The sequence below is a fragment of the Trachypithecus francoisi genome, unplaced genomic scaffold, assembly GCF_009764315.1.
Source record: "Trachypithecus francoisi isolate TF-2019V2 unplaced genomic scaffold, Tfra_2.0 Lachesis_group16, whole genome shotgun sequence".
Taxonomy (NCBI): Eukaryota; Metazoa; Chordata; class Mammalia; order Primates; family Cercopithecidae; genus Trachypithecus; species Trachypithecus francoisi.
The window spans coordinates 45,916,453-45,937,338 of NW_022681461.1; the positions used below are offsets into that span (position 1 = coordinate 45,916,453).

The window sequence follows — 20,886 nt, forward strand, 5'->3', positions numbered from 1 at the left end:
AGTTCAATATGTCTATATTTTTTCTTTTGTTGCCTGTGCCTATGGTGTCAAATTCCAAAAATCTTTGCCAAATCCAGGGTTGTAAAGCTTTCACCCTGTGTTTTGTTCTCAAAGTTTTATAATTTTTGGTCTTACATTAGGTCCTTGATCCATTTTGGTTTAATTTGTGTACATAGTGTTCTTCATTCTTTCTTTAATGAAGTTCTTCAACTTCATTCTTTTGCATGTGGACATCCCGTGCTCCTAGCACTGTTTGTTGAAAAGACTTTTTTTTACCCATTAAATGGTGTTGACATCCTGTCAAAACTCATTTGGCCCTTATCTGATGCTTTACTTCTGAGCTCTCTATTCTGTTCTATTGGTCTCTATATCTGTCTTTATGCCAGTACACGCTGTTTTGAATACTGTAGCTTAGTAGTAAGTTTTGAAATCACGACGAGTGAGTCCTCCAACTTTGTTCTTCTTTTTTCAATATTGTTTTGGGTGTTTCCAGTCCCTGGAGATTATATATGAGTTTTGGGATGGATTTTGCTTTTTTTTTTTTTTTTTCCGAGACAGAGTCTCGCTCTGTTGCCCAGGCTGGAGTGCAATGGTGCAATCTCAGCTCACCATAATCTCCATCTACTGGGTTCAAGCTATTCTCCTGCCTCAGCCTCCCAAGTAGCTAGGATTACAGGCATGTGCCACCAAGCCCAGCTAATTTTGTATTTAGTAGGGACGGGGTTTCTCCATGTTGGTCAGGCTGATCTTGAACTCCTGACCTAGGTAATCCACCTGCCTTGGCCTCCCAAAGTGCTGGGATTATAGGCATGAGCCACCGTGCCTGGCCAGGTTTTTCTATTTCTGCAAAGAATTTCATTGGGATTTTGATAGGGATTGCATCTACTCTGTAGATTGCCTTGGGTGGTATTGACATCTTAAAAATTATTAAGTCTCCTAATCCATTAACATGGGATATGTTTCCCTTTCTTCATGTTTTTAATGTCTTTCAGCAATGTTTTGTAGTATCCATTATACAAATGTTTTCACCTCCTTTGTTATTTAATGCCTAGGTATTTTATTCTTTTTGATGTTATTTAAATGGAACTGTTTTTGTAATTTTCTTTTTGTATCGTTTATTGTTAGGGTATGGAAATGCAACTGATTTTTGTGTGTTGACTTTCTGGCCTCCTACTTTGCTGAATTCATTTATTCATTCTTATAGTATTTGGTGTGGAATCTTTAGGGTTTTCTACATGAGCATATCATCTGCAAAGAAAGATAATTTCACTTATTTTCCAATTTGAATGCCTTTTCTTGTTCTTGCATAATTTCTTTTGCTAGGACTTCTAGTACTATGTTGAATACAAGTGGTGAAAGGAGTTAGGTTTGCCTTGTTCCTGATCTTAAAGAGAAAGCCTTCATTCTTTCACCATTGAGTAAGATATTTGCTTTGGGCCTTTCATATATATGTCCTTTATTGTGTTAGGGTAATTTCCTTCTATTCCTAGTTTGTTGAGAGTTTTAAATCAGGAAATGGTATTAAACTTAATCAAATGCTTTTATGCATCTATGATCATGTGATTTTTAGCCTTCATTCTGTTAATGTGGTGTATCACATAAATTGGTTTTTGTATGTTGAGCTCTCCTTGCATCCCAGGGTAAACCCACTTAGTTTTGGTGTTTGGTCATTTTATTGTGCTGTTGAATTCAGTTGATCGTACTTTGTTGAGGATTTTTGGATATATATTCATTGGGGATATTGACCTATAGTTTTCTTTTCTTATGATATATTTGTATGGCTTTAGTAACAGGATAATGCTGGCCTCATAAAATTTATTTGGAAGTGTTCCCTTCTCTTCAATTATTTGGAAGAGTTTGAGGAGGACTAATGTTAATTCTTCTTTAAATGTTTGGTAGAATTAATCAGTGAAGCCATTTGGTCCTAGGCTTTTCTTGTTGAAAGGTTTTTGATTACTGAGTCAATCTGTTTACTAGTTATAGATCTTTTCCTTTTACTTTATTTTTTTCTAATTTGTTAGTTAGTCCTGGTAGGTTTTATGTTTCTAGGAAATTGTTTATTTCGTTGAGGGTGTTCAATTTGTCGGTACGGTTGTTCATAGTACTGTCTTACAATCCCCCTTTCCCCTCTGTGGAACTGGTACTAATATCCCCACTTTGTCTTTTGATGTTAGTAATTTGAGTTTCTTTTTTTCTTGCCTATCTAGCTAAAAGTTTGTCAGTTTTGTTGATCTTTTCAAAGAACCAACTTTTGGTTTCATTGATTTCTTCTCTTTCTTTCTTTCTTTCTTTGTTTTTTTTTGAGATGGAGTCTGCTCTGTTGCCCAGGCTGGAGTGCAGTGGCATGATCTCAGCTCACTGCAAGCTCCGCCTCCTGGGTTCACGCCATTCTCCTGCCTCAGCCTGCTGAGTAGCTGGGACTACAGGCCCCGCCACCATGCCCGGCTAATTTTTTCCATTTTTAGTAGAGATGGGGTTTCACCATGTTAGCCAGGATGGTCTCGATCTCCTGACCTCGTGATCCACCCACCTTGGCCTCCCAATCTTTCTTTCTGTTTTTAGAGTCTTTATTTTGTTTATCTCTCCTGTAATCTTTTTCCCCCTTCCTTCTGCTAGGTTTCAGTTTAGTTTTTTATTTTCTAGTTTCTTAAGTAGTAAAGTTAGGTTGTTGATTTGAGATCTTTCTTGTTTATTAATGTAAGCATTTGTAGCTATAAATTTCCCCCCAGCACTGCTTCTACTGCATCTCATAAGTTTTGATATGTTGTGTTTTCATTTTCATTCATTTCTGTTTTCCAGTTTTCCTCATGATTTCTTCTTTGGACCATTGGTTATTTAAGAGTGTGTTGTTTAAATTCCACAATTTTGTGAACTTTCCAGTTTTGCTTCTGTTATTGATGTTTAAGTACATTCTTTTCATTCTAGATCTCCGTAATGCATATGTTGCTCTGCTTGTTGTTATCCCACAGGTCCCTTAGACTCTGTTCACTTTCCTTCAATCCTTTTTCTTTCTGTTTCTCAGCCTCACAGTAATTTCTGTGGTCCTGTCTTCATGCTTGTTGATTTTTTTTCCTGCTCAGATTTGCTTTTGAATCACTGTATTGAATTTTTCATTTCAGTTATGTTAATTTTCAGCTCCAGAATTTCTGCTTTTGTTGTTGTTTGTTTCTTTCTAGATTTTCTATCTCTTTATTGATATTTCCATTTTGTTCAGATAATGTTTTCTTGATTTTCTTCACATCTTTCTTTAGTTCTCTGAGCATCTGTAAGACAGTTGTTGTAATGTCTTTGTCTCAGACACCTGCCATCAAATCTTCTTCAGGGATAGTTTCTATTGATTTATTATTTTCCTTTGAATGAGCCATATTTTCTGGTTTCTCAGTATGCTTTGTGATTTTTTTTACTGTTGTTGAAAACTGAACATTTGAATATAATAATGTAGCAACTCTGGAAATCAGATTTTCTCCCTTCCCTAGGGTTTTCTGATTTTTTTTTTAATTGCTGTAGCTATCTGTGTGTCAGGGATCGGCCTGAGATGTAAACTTACGATCTTCTCAGGTCTTTTCTGGATCTGCACCTTTCCCTCGGCTTGTGTGGTCACTTTCTAATTTTCCTTATGTATGTAGTTGCTTTTAAATCTTAGTCCTTAATGTCTGGACCCAATGGGGGGGAAAGAGAAAGATGAAGAGGAGGGAAGAAAGGATGCTGGCCTTTTAAATTCCCTGGATGTCACTTCAGCTGAGGGGGAGGTGCAGTGTGGGGAGGTGCAACAATAATGGTCACCCGCCTTTTGGTACCTCTGTGATCAGAAGCAATAATCAGAGCACAGATCCTGATATTTGGAGAACAAGGTTCTTTTTGCCTACCCCGGCTCCTGCAAGTTATATGCAAGCTGTTCCAAGAACATTTGCACATGTGTCTGTCATGGGGCCGGAAGTGGGAGATGGATAGCTGCCTCTGTGCTAAGAGCTAAAATTGACTGAAATTAATCACAATTTACTGTCCAAGCCTTCCCCTGGAAGTTGCAGGCCTTCAATAGACTCCAGAATTCCAAAATACTTTCATCAGACAGATTCTGCCAGTGCAATTGTTGTCTAGGTGGTTCCTGGTGCCTACTACTCTGCCATCTTTCCAGAATCCTCTCAAATCCTTACTCTTAAACACTATATTATATTACATTTTTAATAAGATGTGATAAGGTGCTTTCTATCAGGGACCTATAGCTTTAGTGAGGAAATAGACATATATGTATAAGTATATATGTGTGTGTATACTTACAGCAAATTATAATAAGCAACATTAAAGTAGTGCAAGTGAAAAGTGAGAATTATCTGTGTGAGGACAGTAACAGTGGAGATAGAAAAGGTTCGATTCTAGATAGATTTAGATGAAAACTGTGGCTGGACTTCACGAATAAAATTGATGCAGTGCAATTTCCTAATTACTTAGTCATTCATTCAAGATCTCTTCCTTCCTTGAACTTCTGGTAAGAAGTGAGCAGTGTTCAATATAACAAACGTGCGTTTACGTAAAGAAAGGTTTTCTGAAATTTGAAGGCATGTCATGAAAGCACTCCTACTTGGAGACCTGACTTTGAAAGCTTGGAGCATCTTCTCAGATTCATAGAATGGTAAGTTATGGTCAAACTGTGCTTTGCCTAGTGTGAAATAGTGGTAAATATCTGCTGGGATTAGTTTATGATGATGGAGGCTAGGATTCCCCATCTTGTAATTAGTTTTTCAGCTGTGATTACTGATAGGATACTTGGAATTGAAATCATAATTCTGCCTTAGTAACTATAAGGATCTGCATTTGGATGTCAGTAACAAAGAGCCCTATCTTTAACGTTTTGTGGCCTCTTTATCACACAACTTTAAAAATGTAGGTTTCTGAAGGAAGCATAGTTTATATTACTTTTCCTTTTCTTTATATAACATTGATTTTTAAAATAACTCAAATTTTCAGAGTGCTAATAAATGAAAACTGATTATATGCTTAGCTCTGAACATATTGGGAGGTGAGAAAAAAATGTGCAAAATACTTAATTTTCCAAAAAAGTATTAAAATTTTATTTCTTAGCTGAACATGTATTCAAGTACAATGTATTTCATCTGAAAGCCTCAGTAACATGACAAAAATTTACAGAATAATTATTGTTGAGTTTGTCCATAAGTGCATGTTTATGAGTAGAGGCTAAATTCCATACTTTTGAATGTGCCTAGACCTTTGCACTTTTACTTGTCAGATATTCTTTTTTAATGCCAGGTAGCCTTTATACAATATTGTTATTAATGATATAATGGAAAAATTAACTATAAATTTATAGTTAATATTAAATTTTGGTAATCTAAAAATCAAATCTTTCTTTTAGTAGGGCCGAAAGAACTGACTTGAAATTTAACTTTAGTCATCTAGAAGTCTTTTTTTTTTTGAGCAGCTTAATGTATCACTATAATATTTCCTAGATTCCTGTCCAATTCAATATATGGAATGACTAAACTGTAGTCATACTAGTTCTGAGCATGCAGGCAAGAAGAAAAGTCGTTAAACATCTTGCTGTGTGTGAGCAGTTCGAGGGCAGGCAGACACCATGCACCTTGACCACCTATTATGAAGCTTTTTGCTGCCGTGTCAAGTGAAAGCAAGTTAATTGGGTGAAGCTGTGGAGCATGTTAGGGGCCTGGTAAAGGGTTGCTGTCTGACAGCTGAATGTCAGCAAAAGCCAGTCAAGTGTGGCTGAGAGACAGAGACCTGTCACAAAGTTCATGCAGACTGGAACACAGTTAGGAAGCTGAAATATGGTTCCGTCTCACTTTCTCCCTCATTGAATCCAAGCACCTTAAAAGATTTTACACTGTATGTGTCAACTCTTGTTCTCTAAGCTGTTTCCCCCAACTGTCCTGCATTCAAATGATTGAACAAAAGATGCTAATGTTTAGCAAAGTGAATGTAAATTCCCTCTTTTCCCCTTTTCTGCCCAAGGAGATAGACATTCAACTCAAAGGAAACTTTGAAGGTTTACATCAAACAATTAGATTTCCTAAAAATTTAGCTTATAATAGAATCTTTTTCTCAAGAGAGCATGAAAATTGACAATTAAAGCAGTGGAATAAGCAATGCATTTTCCCCGATATAGAAAATCAAACTTTAGGGAGCTAGGATTCCTGTCTGAATGTCCTGAGAATGGGCACTGGCCAAGATAACTTTCCTCTTATCTGTTGTCACAGGCTTCTTTCTTTCTTTCTCTCAGTGGCCTAAGGTAAAATGCAATAATTATAGCCACCAGAAGGTCAGTATAGATTAGCATTGAAAAGAACAGTAAGTTCCCTTCTGAAGCTTGAGACACTTCCAAAGGAGGAATTGAAGAAAGTTGAAATGAAAGAAAATGAAGTTAAACTCTATGAAATAAAAATATTTGCAGAAAGAGGAGTTTAACATTAAAAGGTACCCTATTCACTTTCTTTAGAATATGGACTAGAATACGTCCATTAACTCACTCATCCATTCGTTCATTCATTCCTCAACAGGCAGGTATATAGAGTACTTGCTCTGTACTTGTCACTGTGCAGGCCACTGGTAATACAGAAACAGCAAGCAAAATAGCCTGTGGCTTCAAGGAATGAACACTCTAAGCCAGCACTATTCATTAGAACTTACTGTGATGATAGAAATATGGCTTTGGGGCACTTGGAATGTAGTTAGTGTGACTGAGGAACTAAACTTTAATGTTTAATTTAATTTTATATTAAATTTTAATTAATGTAAATTAAATAGCTACATGTGGCTACCATATTGAATAGTGCAGGTCTAAGCAAACATAAGACTGTGATACTGTGCTATTATAAAAGTGTGTATGGGGTGTTATAATAACACAGAGGTGAGGTATTATATCGTATCATATTATGTTATATTATATTATATTATTATATTATATTACACAAGGTGACAGAGGCCAGGGAAAGTTTGGGGTAAAGGTGATACCTGAGGTAAGCTTTGACAAACAGTAGGAGTTAACCTGATGAAGGAGCCTCCTTCTAAATAAAAAGGGCAGCATGCAAAAGTGGCTCCAAGACAGGAGAAAGCAGGGCATGCTTCAGGATAAGCATTTTGATTAGTACGGGAGAGCAAAGCTGTTTTATGAGAAATTACCTTAATGCAATGGTAGTGTCCAAGAAGACTACCAGTCAAGTTATCCAAGAGGTCATAACAGAAGGTGTCACAGACCAAATTAATATGCTGAAATCACATGGTTTGTGGTACTAAACATAGCAAAAAGCAAGAAGAGATACAACAGGGAGCAAGCAGGGGGAAGGATCATAACCTGACTTCTTAGTTATGCAGTGTTCATGTGCCCTGTCTCTCTCCACTGCATCAGCCTTCTTCACTCTCTATGAGGTTATGAGGATCAGGGTTGAGATTTGAAACAGGCGGCTTGGAAGACTGAAGGTGCCTGAGCTACTTACACACACTTGCTATCTAGGAGAGATACAGGGACAAACATGCCTGGCCAATGGCTATAATTTGCCACTGAGGCTGCTGAATAGCTTTGTGTTTTATCTGCAGTTTTAGGGTCAATTTAAGGATGACATTAACTAGAGGTGGCATATCTCTACCTTATGGTGTGGTCTTTCCATCCATTTCTATCTATAAAGTAACATGTCTTACCATATGGATTCTGCCTATGTCCCACAAACTACTTGCTGATTCATTATCTGTGCTTATTAATATTTCTTATGAGTTTCATCTATCCTATTTTTCTAGTCTTTAATCTTATATTTGAATATTTTCAAATAATAAGCAAACGTACAATAAAGAAGAGATGAAGCAGGAAATAGCAAAGTCTGAAGAGATGACTTGTTTACAAAAATTAAAAGTACGTTTAGGTCAGACAAAGTGAAGAGACAAATAACTGATGAAAAATATTTAGCAAACAGCTTTGAAATCTATGTTAAAATTATTATCTAGTAGGCAACCTACCCTAAGCGTAGACTGCATTTCAAACAAGTCTAAGCCTTTTTGAAGAAACAGTGTGCAGACTCTAGAACGTTAATCTGAGTGAGGGCTCTGGAAGTTGGAGAAGGACTAGTGGAGATTTTATGGTCAGGCACCCAGAGGAGATGTGAAGTGGAGAGAACGACCTAGTGCATTTCCTCCATGCAGGCCTAGGGACTGGTATCTGGACTCTTAGAAAAAGGGCTTACAGGTAGAAGCTGAAAGAAATGTTTTGTGATGGACACCACAAGACACTAGGTTTCAGTCAGAGTTGTCACAGTTTTCAGATGACAGAAAGGGAAGGATGGACACCCCAAATTTTTGTTAGAGCCAGCACCCATATGGCCTAGCAAGCCGTCTAACACATTGAAGGCAGATCCTGATGGAGGGATTGCAGACACCAAGCAGCTCTTGATGGGGAATCCACAAGGGTGTTTGAGGCTTGTATGAGCAGGACAGGGAAGGACCAGGGTAACTTGACTCACTTGGGACTTTGTATCCGCAGAATAATGAGGATGGGAAACTTCCAGTGCTATTGCGCATCAAAACTTATCCTATAAAAATAGCAATTATGTGGTTTCATAGTATTTCAACAGATTCTGATTTAAGGAGAACTGGATCAGAATGAAGATTAGTTAAGGTCTAATAAATAATCCCCAAAACAAGGAATTTTTATTTGTTTAATTAACTGTTGTATCCCAGTACTTGGAACAGTATTTGGCACATCATAGGCACTCGATAGATATTTACTGAAAAAATAAATGAATAGAGCTAATTTAGGATACTAAGAGGGGTATGGATTTAGATATCTGTATGCATTATGCAAGCGTAGGGAAAATTTGTCATGTGGAATTGATAATATAGGGAGTCGATTCCTGAAATGTAGCCTGGGGTCATATTATTTTGGATTTTTGTGTTTGCTATATTTTACTGTTACATAAGATGTTCTCCCTAGGGATGGATTTGGGTTGAGACTGCTGGAAATGATGTGGTTATATCAGAAATAACATTCCTGACTATCATGTAAAGGAAATGTCATTGCCAGCTAAGTGATTTGTTTTAGAACATATGCCCCAGTGCTTGTTGTGATTTGAAGGCATTCCGCAGATATGACACCCAGATCACATGATTTGTCTTACATCTGAAGTGCCTTTCTCTTCCTAAGAAATAGACCACATTCTTTTAACTGAAGATAGCCAGTCCCTCCAGAAAGGCCCAGCTGTTCACAGGGTCCACAGCCCTGGGGAATATAGAGGTTATACCATGGTCAGTGGGGAAATAAAGACACTTTGCAGCATTCCATGAAGAACTGCTAAGGATTTTAGGTGTGATATAATGGAATAATGAAGGAAATGGCCTAAAACAGCAGTGGAAGGGAGGGGCATGCAAAGAAAAAATGGGTTTCAAATTGCAAAATGAGAATTTAATGCTAAATTTGTTGAGATGTGTGATTGACAGATACTTATATTGTTAGAAAAGTTTAGTAAAGTCATTTCTTTCAAACTACTTTGAATTCTAAATGATTCTTTCCTTCCTCTGCTCTTCTTTACCCGAGTGCCTGCTCAGTAATTCCACTCCTTGAAAAACGTATCGCTACGAGGTCTAAGTTTATAGCTTCCAGATTACTACTAAATTTTTGACATTGAATAAAAAACGTTTATAACTTTAAGAGGAAATTCTTCAGTAATGAAATAGTGGTCAGAAAACTTTTGCCTAATAGTTCCCAGAGAGAGTGTGACATGTGTACATTATGACCACAGAAGTAATTTGGCAGCTGGAAGTGCTATTTGGAGTAAAATGAAGGCACACAAGTTATAAGTAGCCACTCTGCATAAGGAGTTGCATTTGTGCAGAGTAGAGGAACAAGTTACTCAGTGTCATTATTTGTGTAGGTGTTTACTCAATGTAAACCTGTAAATATGACTTAGATAACCGAAAACATTGAAATGAGAGTGTTCTTTGCTAGATTACAATATTTTCAAAACATACAAAACACTTAAAGACCTATCCTCTGAGACCTTTAACTATCCAGTTACATTTTCATTTTGACCACACATTTCAGAGCCACAACTCTACTAAAATATATAGATGTATTTCAGTATATATAAATATATACAGTTTCATTTTTTAATAAAGAGTTTTTGGCTATAAAAGTAAAACGTACTTACTCTAGGTAATTTGGAAAATACAAATCCTAATCCTAACTCAGAGAATAGAGAAAAAAATCCCAACAATTCCAATACCACAAAACAAGCACCATATGTAATTTTGTGTACTGCTGTTTCACGATGTAGTCTAGCCCTAGGGTCAGCAAATCTACATGCCACCTGTTTTTGTATGGCCTGTGAGCTAAGAATGGTTTTAATATTTTAAATAGTTATGGGAAAAAAGCAAAAGAATAATGACATATCATGACACATAAAATTTATGTGAAATTCAGATTTCACTGTCCATAAATAAAGTTATATTGAAACACAGCCATGCTAATTCATTTACATATCCTTGATGGGTGCTTGTGTGTTACAACAGCAGTATCTAATGCTTGTAACAGAAAGCGTATAGCCTACAAAGCATGAAATTCTTACTGTCTAGCTCTTTACAAAGGTCTGACCTTTGGTTAGACCCGAGCATTTGTCCACATTATCCAAAAGTTTATAACTGTAAATTTTATAGCTACATAATTTTCCACCATGTAGCTATAGCCTACTTAACTATGCTTCTGGTTGAATATGAGAGTATTTCTAATTTTTGTCTGTTATTATTAATATAAAGAACCTAATCATAAATGGAATTGCTAGATCAAATGGCATTAACCATTTAAGACAGCTGCCCAATTGTAGATCCAGTGGTTCTAACAATTTATACAGTTACTAGCAGTTTATGAATGCTTGCTTCACAATGCTTTCACTAACATTTAGTGTAATTTTTAACTTTTAATTTTTATCGGCAATAAATGTCTTATTTTCCATTTTTGATTACTTGTGGGAGTTACCATTTTTCCCCATTTATTTGTTACCCAGATGTATTTTTGCTTGTGTGAACTGCCAGTTCATAACCTTCTCTCATGATTCAAATAATTTTAAAGCTAAAAAATCCTGGAAAGAAAATTTTAACCTTTCAATGGTTAAATTTAACCTTTCAAATCTTTTTTTTTCTACCCAAACTCTAATTTAGTTCTTTTTTCCAAAGATTATTAAGTTTCTTTTGATTTCTTGTGATTCTTTTTTCCAGAAAAAATCGGGATAGATATGCATGTGTGTGTGTTTATGCTTATTTTAAAATATATATTGCTATTTTTATATATGTATATATATACACGTAAAGTCATGTATACATTTTGAACTTTTTTTTCACTTGGATATATTTCTCTATCAGCCTTTACATATTTACCTCATTTTAAAAATAGTTGTATTATATGATTGTGTCATACTTCACTTAAATAACCTTCTGTTGATGGACCTCTGGCTTTATTTTTAAAATGTTTTATTTATCTATCTAAAAATGCTTCAGTGAACATATGCTCACCTTGGTGAACTCTTTTGAGTGTAGCCATAGAAGAAATGCCTAGCAGTGGAATTGTTAGGTCAAAGGACCTTTAAATTTTTGTCTTCCAGAAACGTTGCACGAGCTTATATCCCTAACTACATGGCAAAAGTTTGCCTGATTCCCTCTTCTCAACAGTGGAGATCATCAGACATCTAAGTTTTTGCCCATTTGATATATGAAAAGTAATCTTTAATTGGGATGTGTTGTATTATAGTTCTTTACTTATGAATGAAGTTTAGCACCTTTTCATATGTTTTTTGGTTATTATACTACTCTCTCCCCCATCAGATATCCAGTTTGTACATGAGGCAGAGCCTGGCAGTGGTTTCCTGATATCTGTTTTCTCTCTCTTTCTTGGTAATAGAGCCTCTGAATGTTACCTGGGCTGCTCAGGAGACAAACAGACTAACAAACTACATTTCTCAGACTCTCTGAAAGCTAAATTAGTTATGTGACCTAAGTTCTAGTCAATGGAATGTAAGTAAAATTGTGCAATTTTAGGAAGTGTCTGTAAACGGAAGCAATGCCTCCTTCTTTGTTCCATCCTCCTTTCTTCTGGCTAGAATGCAGACATATTAACTGGAACTTGAGCAGCCATTTTTGATCATGAGTTAAAAGCCATGTACTGAGCTATGGAGTCCAAGATAGAAGCAGCCTGGATTCTTGAAAACTTTATATAGCCCTATCAGAGGGAAATAAACTTTTATTTAAGCCAATAGCATTTAGAGTTTTCTCTTACAACTGAACTCAGTCTTAATAAATATGCTACCCTCAGCCTATTTTCTAATTACATTATTTCAGTTGATCTGCATGAGCCTTTTGTAAATTAAGAAAGTTACTTGTATGGGGTTTCTATGTGTTCCACATATTTTCACCAGTTTGTCATTTCAGACTTTCAGTAGCATTTTTCTTTTTTTTTTCTTTTTTTCTTTTTTTTTTTGAGACAGAGTCTTGCTCTGTCGCCCCGGCTGGAGTGCCGTGGCCTGATCTCAGCTCACTGCAAGCTCCGCCTCCCAGGTTTATGCCATTCTCCTGCCTCAGCCTCCAGTGTAGCTGGGACTACAGGCGCCCGCCACCTCGCCCAGCTAGTTTTTTGTACTTTTTAGTAGAGACAGAGTTTCACCGTGTTAGCCAGGATGGTCTCAATTTCCTGACCTCGTGATCTGCCTGTCTCGGCCTCCCAAAGTGTTGGGATTACAGGCTTGAGCCGCTGCGCCCGGCCAGTAGCATTTTTCTATATGGTATGCTTGCTTTTATTTATTTGGTTTTTGTCTCTTTTCCTATATTTGAGTGCATAAACTTATTTACATCTTCAATTCTCTCTGAATTATTTGGGAGTGTATGTTTCTAAGACAGAGGGGAAAATGCTTCCTTTGCGTTTTCTGGCCATTTCTGGCACTCTCTACCATCAGTTGTGTCAGGATTGTCAGGTCAGCAGCAGACTGCAAGCACAAGGGTATGAAGAATACTAGGAAAAGAAAGAACAAAAGCCACTTTGGAGAATTCTTCAACTCTTTTTCTAACCTCAACCACACCAGGAAATCTAAACATCCTGAAGAAGAAAATAGGACTTATTGTTTTGTCAGGCACAAGATATCTTGAAGTAATTTAAAATTAAAGTTAAATGTTCTAGTGTAATTTAATTAATTAATTGTTTTTTGAGACAGAGTCTCACTCTTGTCACCCAGGCTGGAGTGCAATGGCGCAATCTCAGCTCACTGCAACCTCTGCCTTTCGGGTTCAAGCGATTCTCCTTGCCTCAGCCTCCCTGGTGGCTGGGATTACAGGCATCCACCAGCATGCCTGGCTAATTTTTTGTATTTTTAAGCAGAGATGGGTTTTCACCATGTTGGTCAGGCTTGTCTCAAACTCCTGACTTCAGATGATCTGCCAGCCTCAGCCTCCCAAAGTGCTGGGATTACGGGCATGAGCCACCGCGCCTGGCCTTAAATATTCTAGTGTAATTTAAAACCTCAGTGCCTCATTTTGTTTCTGAATATAACAACATGTAAGCTCCTTTGATGAAAGGGCTATAACTTTCATTTTTGTGTAAGTTCCATGAGATGTATGTATTTACTCCAGTAAGTACCACGGGCATTCAAATGTTGGACTACAATAAAATAAATATAAACATTTATTTTAGCCTCTAACACAATCTATGTACTTTTATTTTCCATTTTCAGAGAGGTTTGTTGAGCCCTTATTTTGTTGATGGAATTCCTCTAGATATAAAACAAGCCTGAGGCTAGGCTATATCTTCTTTGGCCGACATGGTAAGGTAGTGGTCAAGCATATGAATAGGAGAGTCAGAGGAATCAAGATTCACATCCCTTTCTACCATTAGCAAGCTGTGCAACCTGTGGCAATTTATTCTGCTCTTCTGAGCCCTAGTCTCTTCAGCTGTAGAATGAAGATAATTGTAGTGCTTTCTGATTGAGTCACTGTGAGAATTCAGATAATGCCTGTAAAACGAAATCTAGCACAGTGCCTGACATGCTCAATACATATTGACTATAATTGTAAAGTTAGAATTTATATCATTTGAGAAGAGTAAAAAAGAGAAGTGAAGAAGAGGAGCTACTCTATGCTACATATTTTTGTGTATATTATTCCATTTAATCCTCATAACAGCCCTGTGAGGAATTAGTCTTCCTCCTTTACAGATAAGGATACAAGCTCACACAGGTTAAGTAACTTGTCAAGGATCACATAATTAGTAAATGGCAGAATGAAGTTTCTTTCCACTTTCAAAGCCCATATTCTTTCCATTATTCTTTGCTAAATCTAATTGTGACATAATCTGTATATGTGTGAAATAACAATAAAACACCAAGACCATGAAGTAATAATATAAGTCATTTGTTCATTCACTCATTCATCATTTAGGAATCTTATTTAGTCCCAGATATTCTGCTAAGTGCTAGGTGTACAAAGTCATGATTCCATCACACTAAGTGCTCATAGTTTTATAGGGGAAATATAAGGATATACAAATAAGTGAAAAAATAGTAAAATAAGTGCTCATGAACGAATGTAAAAATGAGATTGGATGTTACAGTTAGCTGTAGTTGGGGAAGGATGGGAAGAGGATCCAGGAAAGCCTCATGAAAGAGGCAGACCTTGGCCAGAGTTTGAAACGTGGAGGACTCACCCAACAAAGAGCAGAAGTGGACAGACTGGAGGGCGATGTGAACTATGGAATGTCCTAATTAGGGACTCACAAGTTCCATGTACCTGGCTTGCACAGTACAAGTGAGGAAATGGTAGATGAGGCTGGACAGGGAAGCCAAGAGCAAGGGCATGGTTATAGGGAAGCATGAAGAATCAAAACCATTGATTCAATCAATATTCCACATCAAAAAAGTAGCCAAGGCTGAATTAGAACCAGATAGAATGCTGAGTGTCTGCCTGAGGACAGAGCTGTTGTGATGTGAATCAAGTTTCCTGTTAATACATTCTACCCCTTTTTTTCTGATTTGTTTCTACCTCTGTGATTGTCCTTTTTAGATCTCTAGGCACGCTGGGCTCTTAGGGTGTTTCCTAATGCAACTTCTTTGCATTTTTCCATTAACTCACATTTCTTCCTATGCCTTGATGTCAGTAAGATAGTAAAACTAGTCTGTACTAAGGTTTAATGACTTACAGGGAGAAGAATGCATAAAATATTCCTACAAGCTTGTTATTGGTAGCTAAAAGTTAGAACTGGTAACTACTGTATGAGAAATAAATATTGGATGGCATGATAGCAGATGTGTGTCTGTCTGTGTGTGTGTGTATATATATATATTTATATGGTATCTCAAGTATATGTGTGTATATATTTATAAGGTGAATGTATGTTTTTATTTGTATATATCTCAGATATAAAATTGAGTATTCCACAAGAGAAAACTATGTGATTTTTGCCAACTCTTACTGTGTAAACTACAGTGTCCTATGAGGCCAGCATGACAACTGGAAAATTGACAGGTAGAATTTGGCTAACTAACCTGAAGTATTTAGAAGAAAGAAAACTTTGTGACACTGAATATTGAGACTCTGGTGGTAAGAACACGTTAGGAACCAAAGTAGAAATGGCAAGGGGGCCTCACTGTAACACCCTCTGGTGGGTGATTTGATTTCTTCATCTGTTTATGTGGAGCTGTGCAGACTACTTAAAAGCAGTCAGTAATTTACAAGGCTTAAAACATCATCATGGAGTTTGAAGTAATGAAAAGAGTACTATAGAAACTAATTGAATGAAGCCACATCATCGAAATTGTGGCTAATCTTGTTATCTGTTTGGCTTTATTTTAGAACAATGTGCAATGTGCAATATGTATTCTTTCCCCTTAAGAATGGTAAATCTACATCCTCTCAAGTATTATATTTGGGAAACTGATTTCTGGGTTAATGTCCCTCAAAAAAGTTAGAGTTTATATAGTATATGCTCCCACACATGGAATTATGGCAGACCTGTAGAATTTCAAAGCTGGAAAGAGTCCAGCCCCTCATTTGGATGGACTAATTTACTTGCCCCAAATGACCTAGTCGGATTGTAAAAGAGCTGTGAGGGAAGCTAGAGTCCGCTGATCTTCAGTCTAGTATTCTTTTCACCACACTATGTGCTTAGCATAATCTCCATGCAATACTACTAAGGCTTACTAAATCACATTTTTCCTCACTTTTTATAATACTAAATTCTAGAAGACTTAACTTGATCATAAATGTTACACAGAAGACAAATGGCTTGGTTTCAGAAGCCTTGGTCGGCAAAAAGACTTTGATTTACAGACAATTTATTGGGTGGTTATTTTATTATTAGACTAATGCTTTATTTATTTATTTTTGTTTGAAAAACATTTGTGGAAAATTAAGATATTAAAGCCTTGAAAAATGGCTATTGGATGTGTCCAATTACTGTATTTCATAAGATTTTTAAAATGTAGAAATTTAGTAGACACATTTTGTATTGTGAATATGTATTTAGCTGATGGACTATAGCAGTTCAAATAGAATCATTTATAGCTTATTGAGTAAATAAAAGTGCTTCCATAAAGATTCACATGACACCTAGCTTTTATTTCAGGCACCTAATTTCCTTTTGAAAAACTGCCTAAATTTAGATTTACGTAAGAGGCAGAACACCTCAGTGGTTTTAAAAGTAGTTTATATGACCATGGGCTTTACAGATTTAAAATATAAGATCAGGTGGTGCACACTAACTTTTAGTGTTCTCTGACAAAAAGTTATTTAACTGTCCTTTACTCTCTCTGTTACATTAAAATAGTACAAAAGTATTATGTATTTCTGGATATTATTCTGGATATTTATAACAAGAAAAACAGTTCATATTTACTTGTTATTTTAACATCACATTCTCAAATCAAAGTTTCACCACAATTGTTGCTAGCTTTTTTGTTGTTGTTGTTGTTTGAGACAGAGTCTTGCTCTGTTGCCCAGGCTGGAGTGCAGTGTGCAGTGGCACGATCTTGGCTCACTGCAACCTCCGCCTCTGGGTTCAAGCGATTCCCCTGCCTCAGCCTCCCAAATAGCTGGGATTACAGGCGCATGCCCAGCTAATTTTTGTATTTTTAGCTGAGGCGAGGTTTCAGCATGTTGGCCAAGCTGGTCTCCAACTCCTGACCTCAGGTGATCCACCTGCCTCAGCCTCCCAAAGTGCTGGGATTACAGGCATGAGCCACTGCACCCAGCCGGTGGCTTTTTTTTAAGCTTTTTTTTAAGCTCTTAAGTGACTTAAAATCAGACTCATTTCATGAAAAAAGTTTTTTTTCTAGCAGTACAGCAGATGATCCCAGTAGCAAAAGCAGTCATTTGTTTTCCCTTATACAAAAGTAACTCTGTTTACTTTCTAGAGACTATACTTTTGGGGAATATAAGACTTAAAGGATATATCTCTCTCTCTGTCTCTTTTTTTTCATCTCTGGAGATTTTTAGATTATTTTCCATGTTTAGGACATAAAGTCAGAAAATAGTGTGCAAAAAGTGAGACTAATTTGAAATACTAGGGAAACAACACCCCATTTCAAGGTTATTTAGTACAAAATGTTATATTAGATGAAAGGGTGCTTTCAGACAATGTAGTGGAAAATAGACATATTAGAAAAAGTAGGATGAGAAAAGGCAAAAGAGGGACCTCTTTGTAGGGTACCAAGATCTGTAGAATATTAAAGAGAAATGAGCAGTTAGTAGAGACTTTCCCTAAAGGACTGCCTTCCTAACTTTGTAATGTGTTAGGTTGATGGATTCACAAGAACAAAAAGGTAAACTTTAAGTACAGCATATAAGTTTGAGTAAATTATGCATATCACTAATATTGACAAAACGGGAATGGTTGGTCAGTTTGGCATAGTCACCTTTCTCTAAACATCAAGAAGAAAATACCCCCAGCAGATATCTGACCTTCCTTGGACTGATTCTGCACACCCCTCTATTTTCCATACATAGTTTTCTTAGACCAGAACTTGAAGTACAAAAATGTATCAAAACAAACTTTTGAAGTCTTTTCTGACAATATTGTATTATAATAAAGAATACTATGGCTATAACTATGTTTATTAAGAAGAAAATCAGGCCCCACTATTTCCTGCTCTTCCAGCATTCCCCTAACCCCCAGGCCTGACAGAATGAGAACTTAGTAGATGGCACTGTAATGTTTATAGCTGCAAAGTCAATCCAGTAATGACACTGCTAAAAAATGATTGTAGCAGCAGTAAAAGTGCAGCCGTGTGCACCTCTAGCCTCTGATGTAATGAGATGCCTCTGTTCAGGTTCTGAACTGAGATGATCAGGTCCAGCATTAAGGTTCTGCAAGCAAAACCTCATGAATACTACGAATCAGGGTCAACACATGATTTTGAAAGTTGTTTTCCCTCCATTGGGAAACCTTGTCCTTTGTAGAGCTCTTTCAAGTGACCATTTTAGGTGTTTCCGAACTTCCAGTATAAAAAGAGATGATTTCCGTCAGCTATAGGCCTGCAGTAGAGTATCAAGAAATCAAAAGAACAAAGATCAAAGAAAATTGCTGACCTAGGTGTTAGATGCAGACATTGATTTTTTCTCCAGTTGTAGTTTTAAAAAAATCCACTAAAATGGTAACACATACAACAGTTGAATTTCTAATACTTTCCTAAAGCCAGTAATAGCTTCCCTCTTGTTTTTACATGTAGAAACAGCTTTGTATAACATGACATAATAAAGCAGACCTTATAGTTTACATTATTTTGTTATCAAAACTGTAAGGGGATCTACTAGAAAGTTTAAAAAAACCCTGCAATATAGAGTATGATTTTTAGTGGAGATACTTATAACCAGACTTGTTATTTCAGCAGCATTTATTTTGTGGGAATCTGGAAAATTATGTCATACAATTGATCACTATTTTCCTTTCATCTTTAAATGTCATAAAATAATGCTTACCTGCTGTACTGCTAAGACTTCTTCATGTTAAATATTAACTACTAGATACTGATGTCACTTAAGGCTTAAATGAGTAGCTTTATCAAAATGTTAGTTCTGTTATCCAGTATTTCATGACTATGTGGCATTTTTAAGTTTAATTTCCAACAGTTTCTGGATACCATCAGTGTTCTCAAATATATGACAAATTATTCATTCCCTTATTTTGACACATGATTTCTAAATACTTATAATAGTCTTTATCAAAACAGGGTGGTATCATGCACATAAAGATGGAAACAATAGACACTGAGCACCAGGGACTACGAGAGCGGGAGAGGGTTGAAGAACTACCTCTCGGGGACTGTGCTCACCACCTGGCTGATGGGATCATTTGTACACCATACCTCAGTGACTTAAATCAGTAATTACCCATGTAACAAATCTGCACATGTACCCCCGAACCTAAAGTAATAAAGTTGAAAGAAAAAACAGGGTGGTGGCATTATTATTAAAGTAAACCCAAAGAGTTATCATTAGAATTTTGTATCTTAATATGCCATTTTCTAGAGGTCACTGGGATTGGCTTATTTTTCTTTGTGCTACTTTTGTCAAGTAAATAAAACGGATAGATTTAAAAAACATAAATACTTATAGTTTATTTTCTAAGCAATCTAATCTTCCATATTATATGGCACTTATTATATAGCATAATGAAATAAATGCTATTAGCATCGGTTTCTGTAAGTTGCCAATGGACTGAAGTCAAGGTAAAAATCCCTGATTGTTTTGACTCTTTGACGTGATAACTTTATAAAGAGTTTTACACAAAGATTTAGTGTTTAGATAAATTCCTGTTGTCTAGAAAAGTCATAAAAGAGCAAATAAGGGATTCAGTCACACTTGGAAAATAATTTACTATTTATATATTCTCATATAGATTATTGAAATAGTAATTTCCATCTCATTTTATATTTTAATGATTATTAGTCTACTTGCCTGTTTATGGTTTTAGGCTCTGTTTGAGAGTTTTCAACTCTATGCTTATTATTTTTTTCTTTTGTATGTCACAGATAGGATCACGAGACCATTCAAATCTCTCCATTCCTTCAAGAGCTCCTCTTCCTGCTGACACAACTGGTATTGGGGATTTCTTACCATTGAAAGCTGAACTTGATACAACTTACACTTTCTTAAAGGAGACATTTATAAATACTGTTCCCCATGCTCTGACATCATCTCACTCCTCTCCAGTGACTATGTCTGCTAATGCCAACAGACCAACTCAGATTGGATTATGACTTCATGAAATTTAAAAATGGAGGAAGAGTTAACAGTACAATTAAAATTGTTTTGAATGGGAATTTTCTTATCAGTTGACTTTTGTTTCAGCAGAAGTGGCAGTGGATTTAAAAAATTTATGTGATATCTTGATGTATTCTGGTAGCTCTGTCTCCTTGAATAATGAAATAGCCAACTTTTTTCTCTCCAAGTTTTATTTATTATCACAGTTGCTCATTTTTATGTAACATATTTTTAAATGTTAAGGAATGACACATTTTGGGTAATTTCCCTCAGACTTAAAAAAATCAATAAGCCATTTTAGTCTCTATCTATCAAAGTTGTTTCATACTTGTCTATTTTAAAGCAGGACTGCAATGCTTTAATAGGATTGAGAGAGCTATTTGAAATGTATGCCAATGATTCCTGTCATTTCATGGCAGCCCGGCCATGGTTCACTGAGCCCCCTCTTCTCTCTTGTCAGCTCAACTGAAGACAAGCATTTAGTTGCAAACTTTAAGCAGGTTGTGCAAAACAGAAATGATGTGACTGCTTCTCCTCCTGCACAATAATGTCACTCCTGGTCAATGTGAGAAGGTCAGGTTGCTCCTTGTAAAGCTACATGATACCACTTGCCCATTTGAACAAGTTAAGTTAACTGCTGAATCT

General features: G+C 36.3%; 1 protein-coding gene across 4 annotated transcripts in view; it reads left to right on the forward strand.

Moving 5' to 3' along the window:
• The window catches only part of CCDC171 (coiled-coil domain containing 171), a 413,214-nt gene extending 392,799 nt beyond the window's left edge, over nt 1-20,415 (forward strand). For 3 of the 4 annotated variants that reach the window (XM_033237405.1, XM_033237406.1, XM_033237408.1), the window contains one exon: nt 20,010-20,415. In XM_033237405.1, coding sequence (XP_033093296.1) covers nt 20,010-20,237 — 228 coding nt within the window. In that variant the 3' untranslated portion in view covers nt 20,238-20,415. The remainder of the gene's footprint in view (nt 1-20,009) is intronic. The other variant, XR_004443489.1, reaches the window with a different exon arrangement.
• Nucleotides 20,416-20,886: the final 471 nt, after the last annotated feature.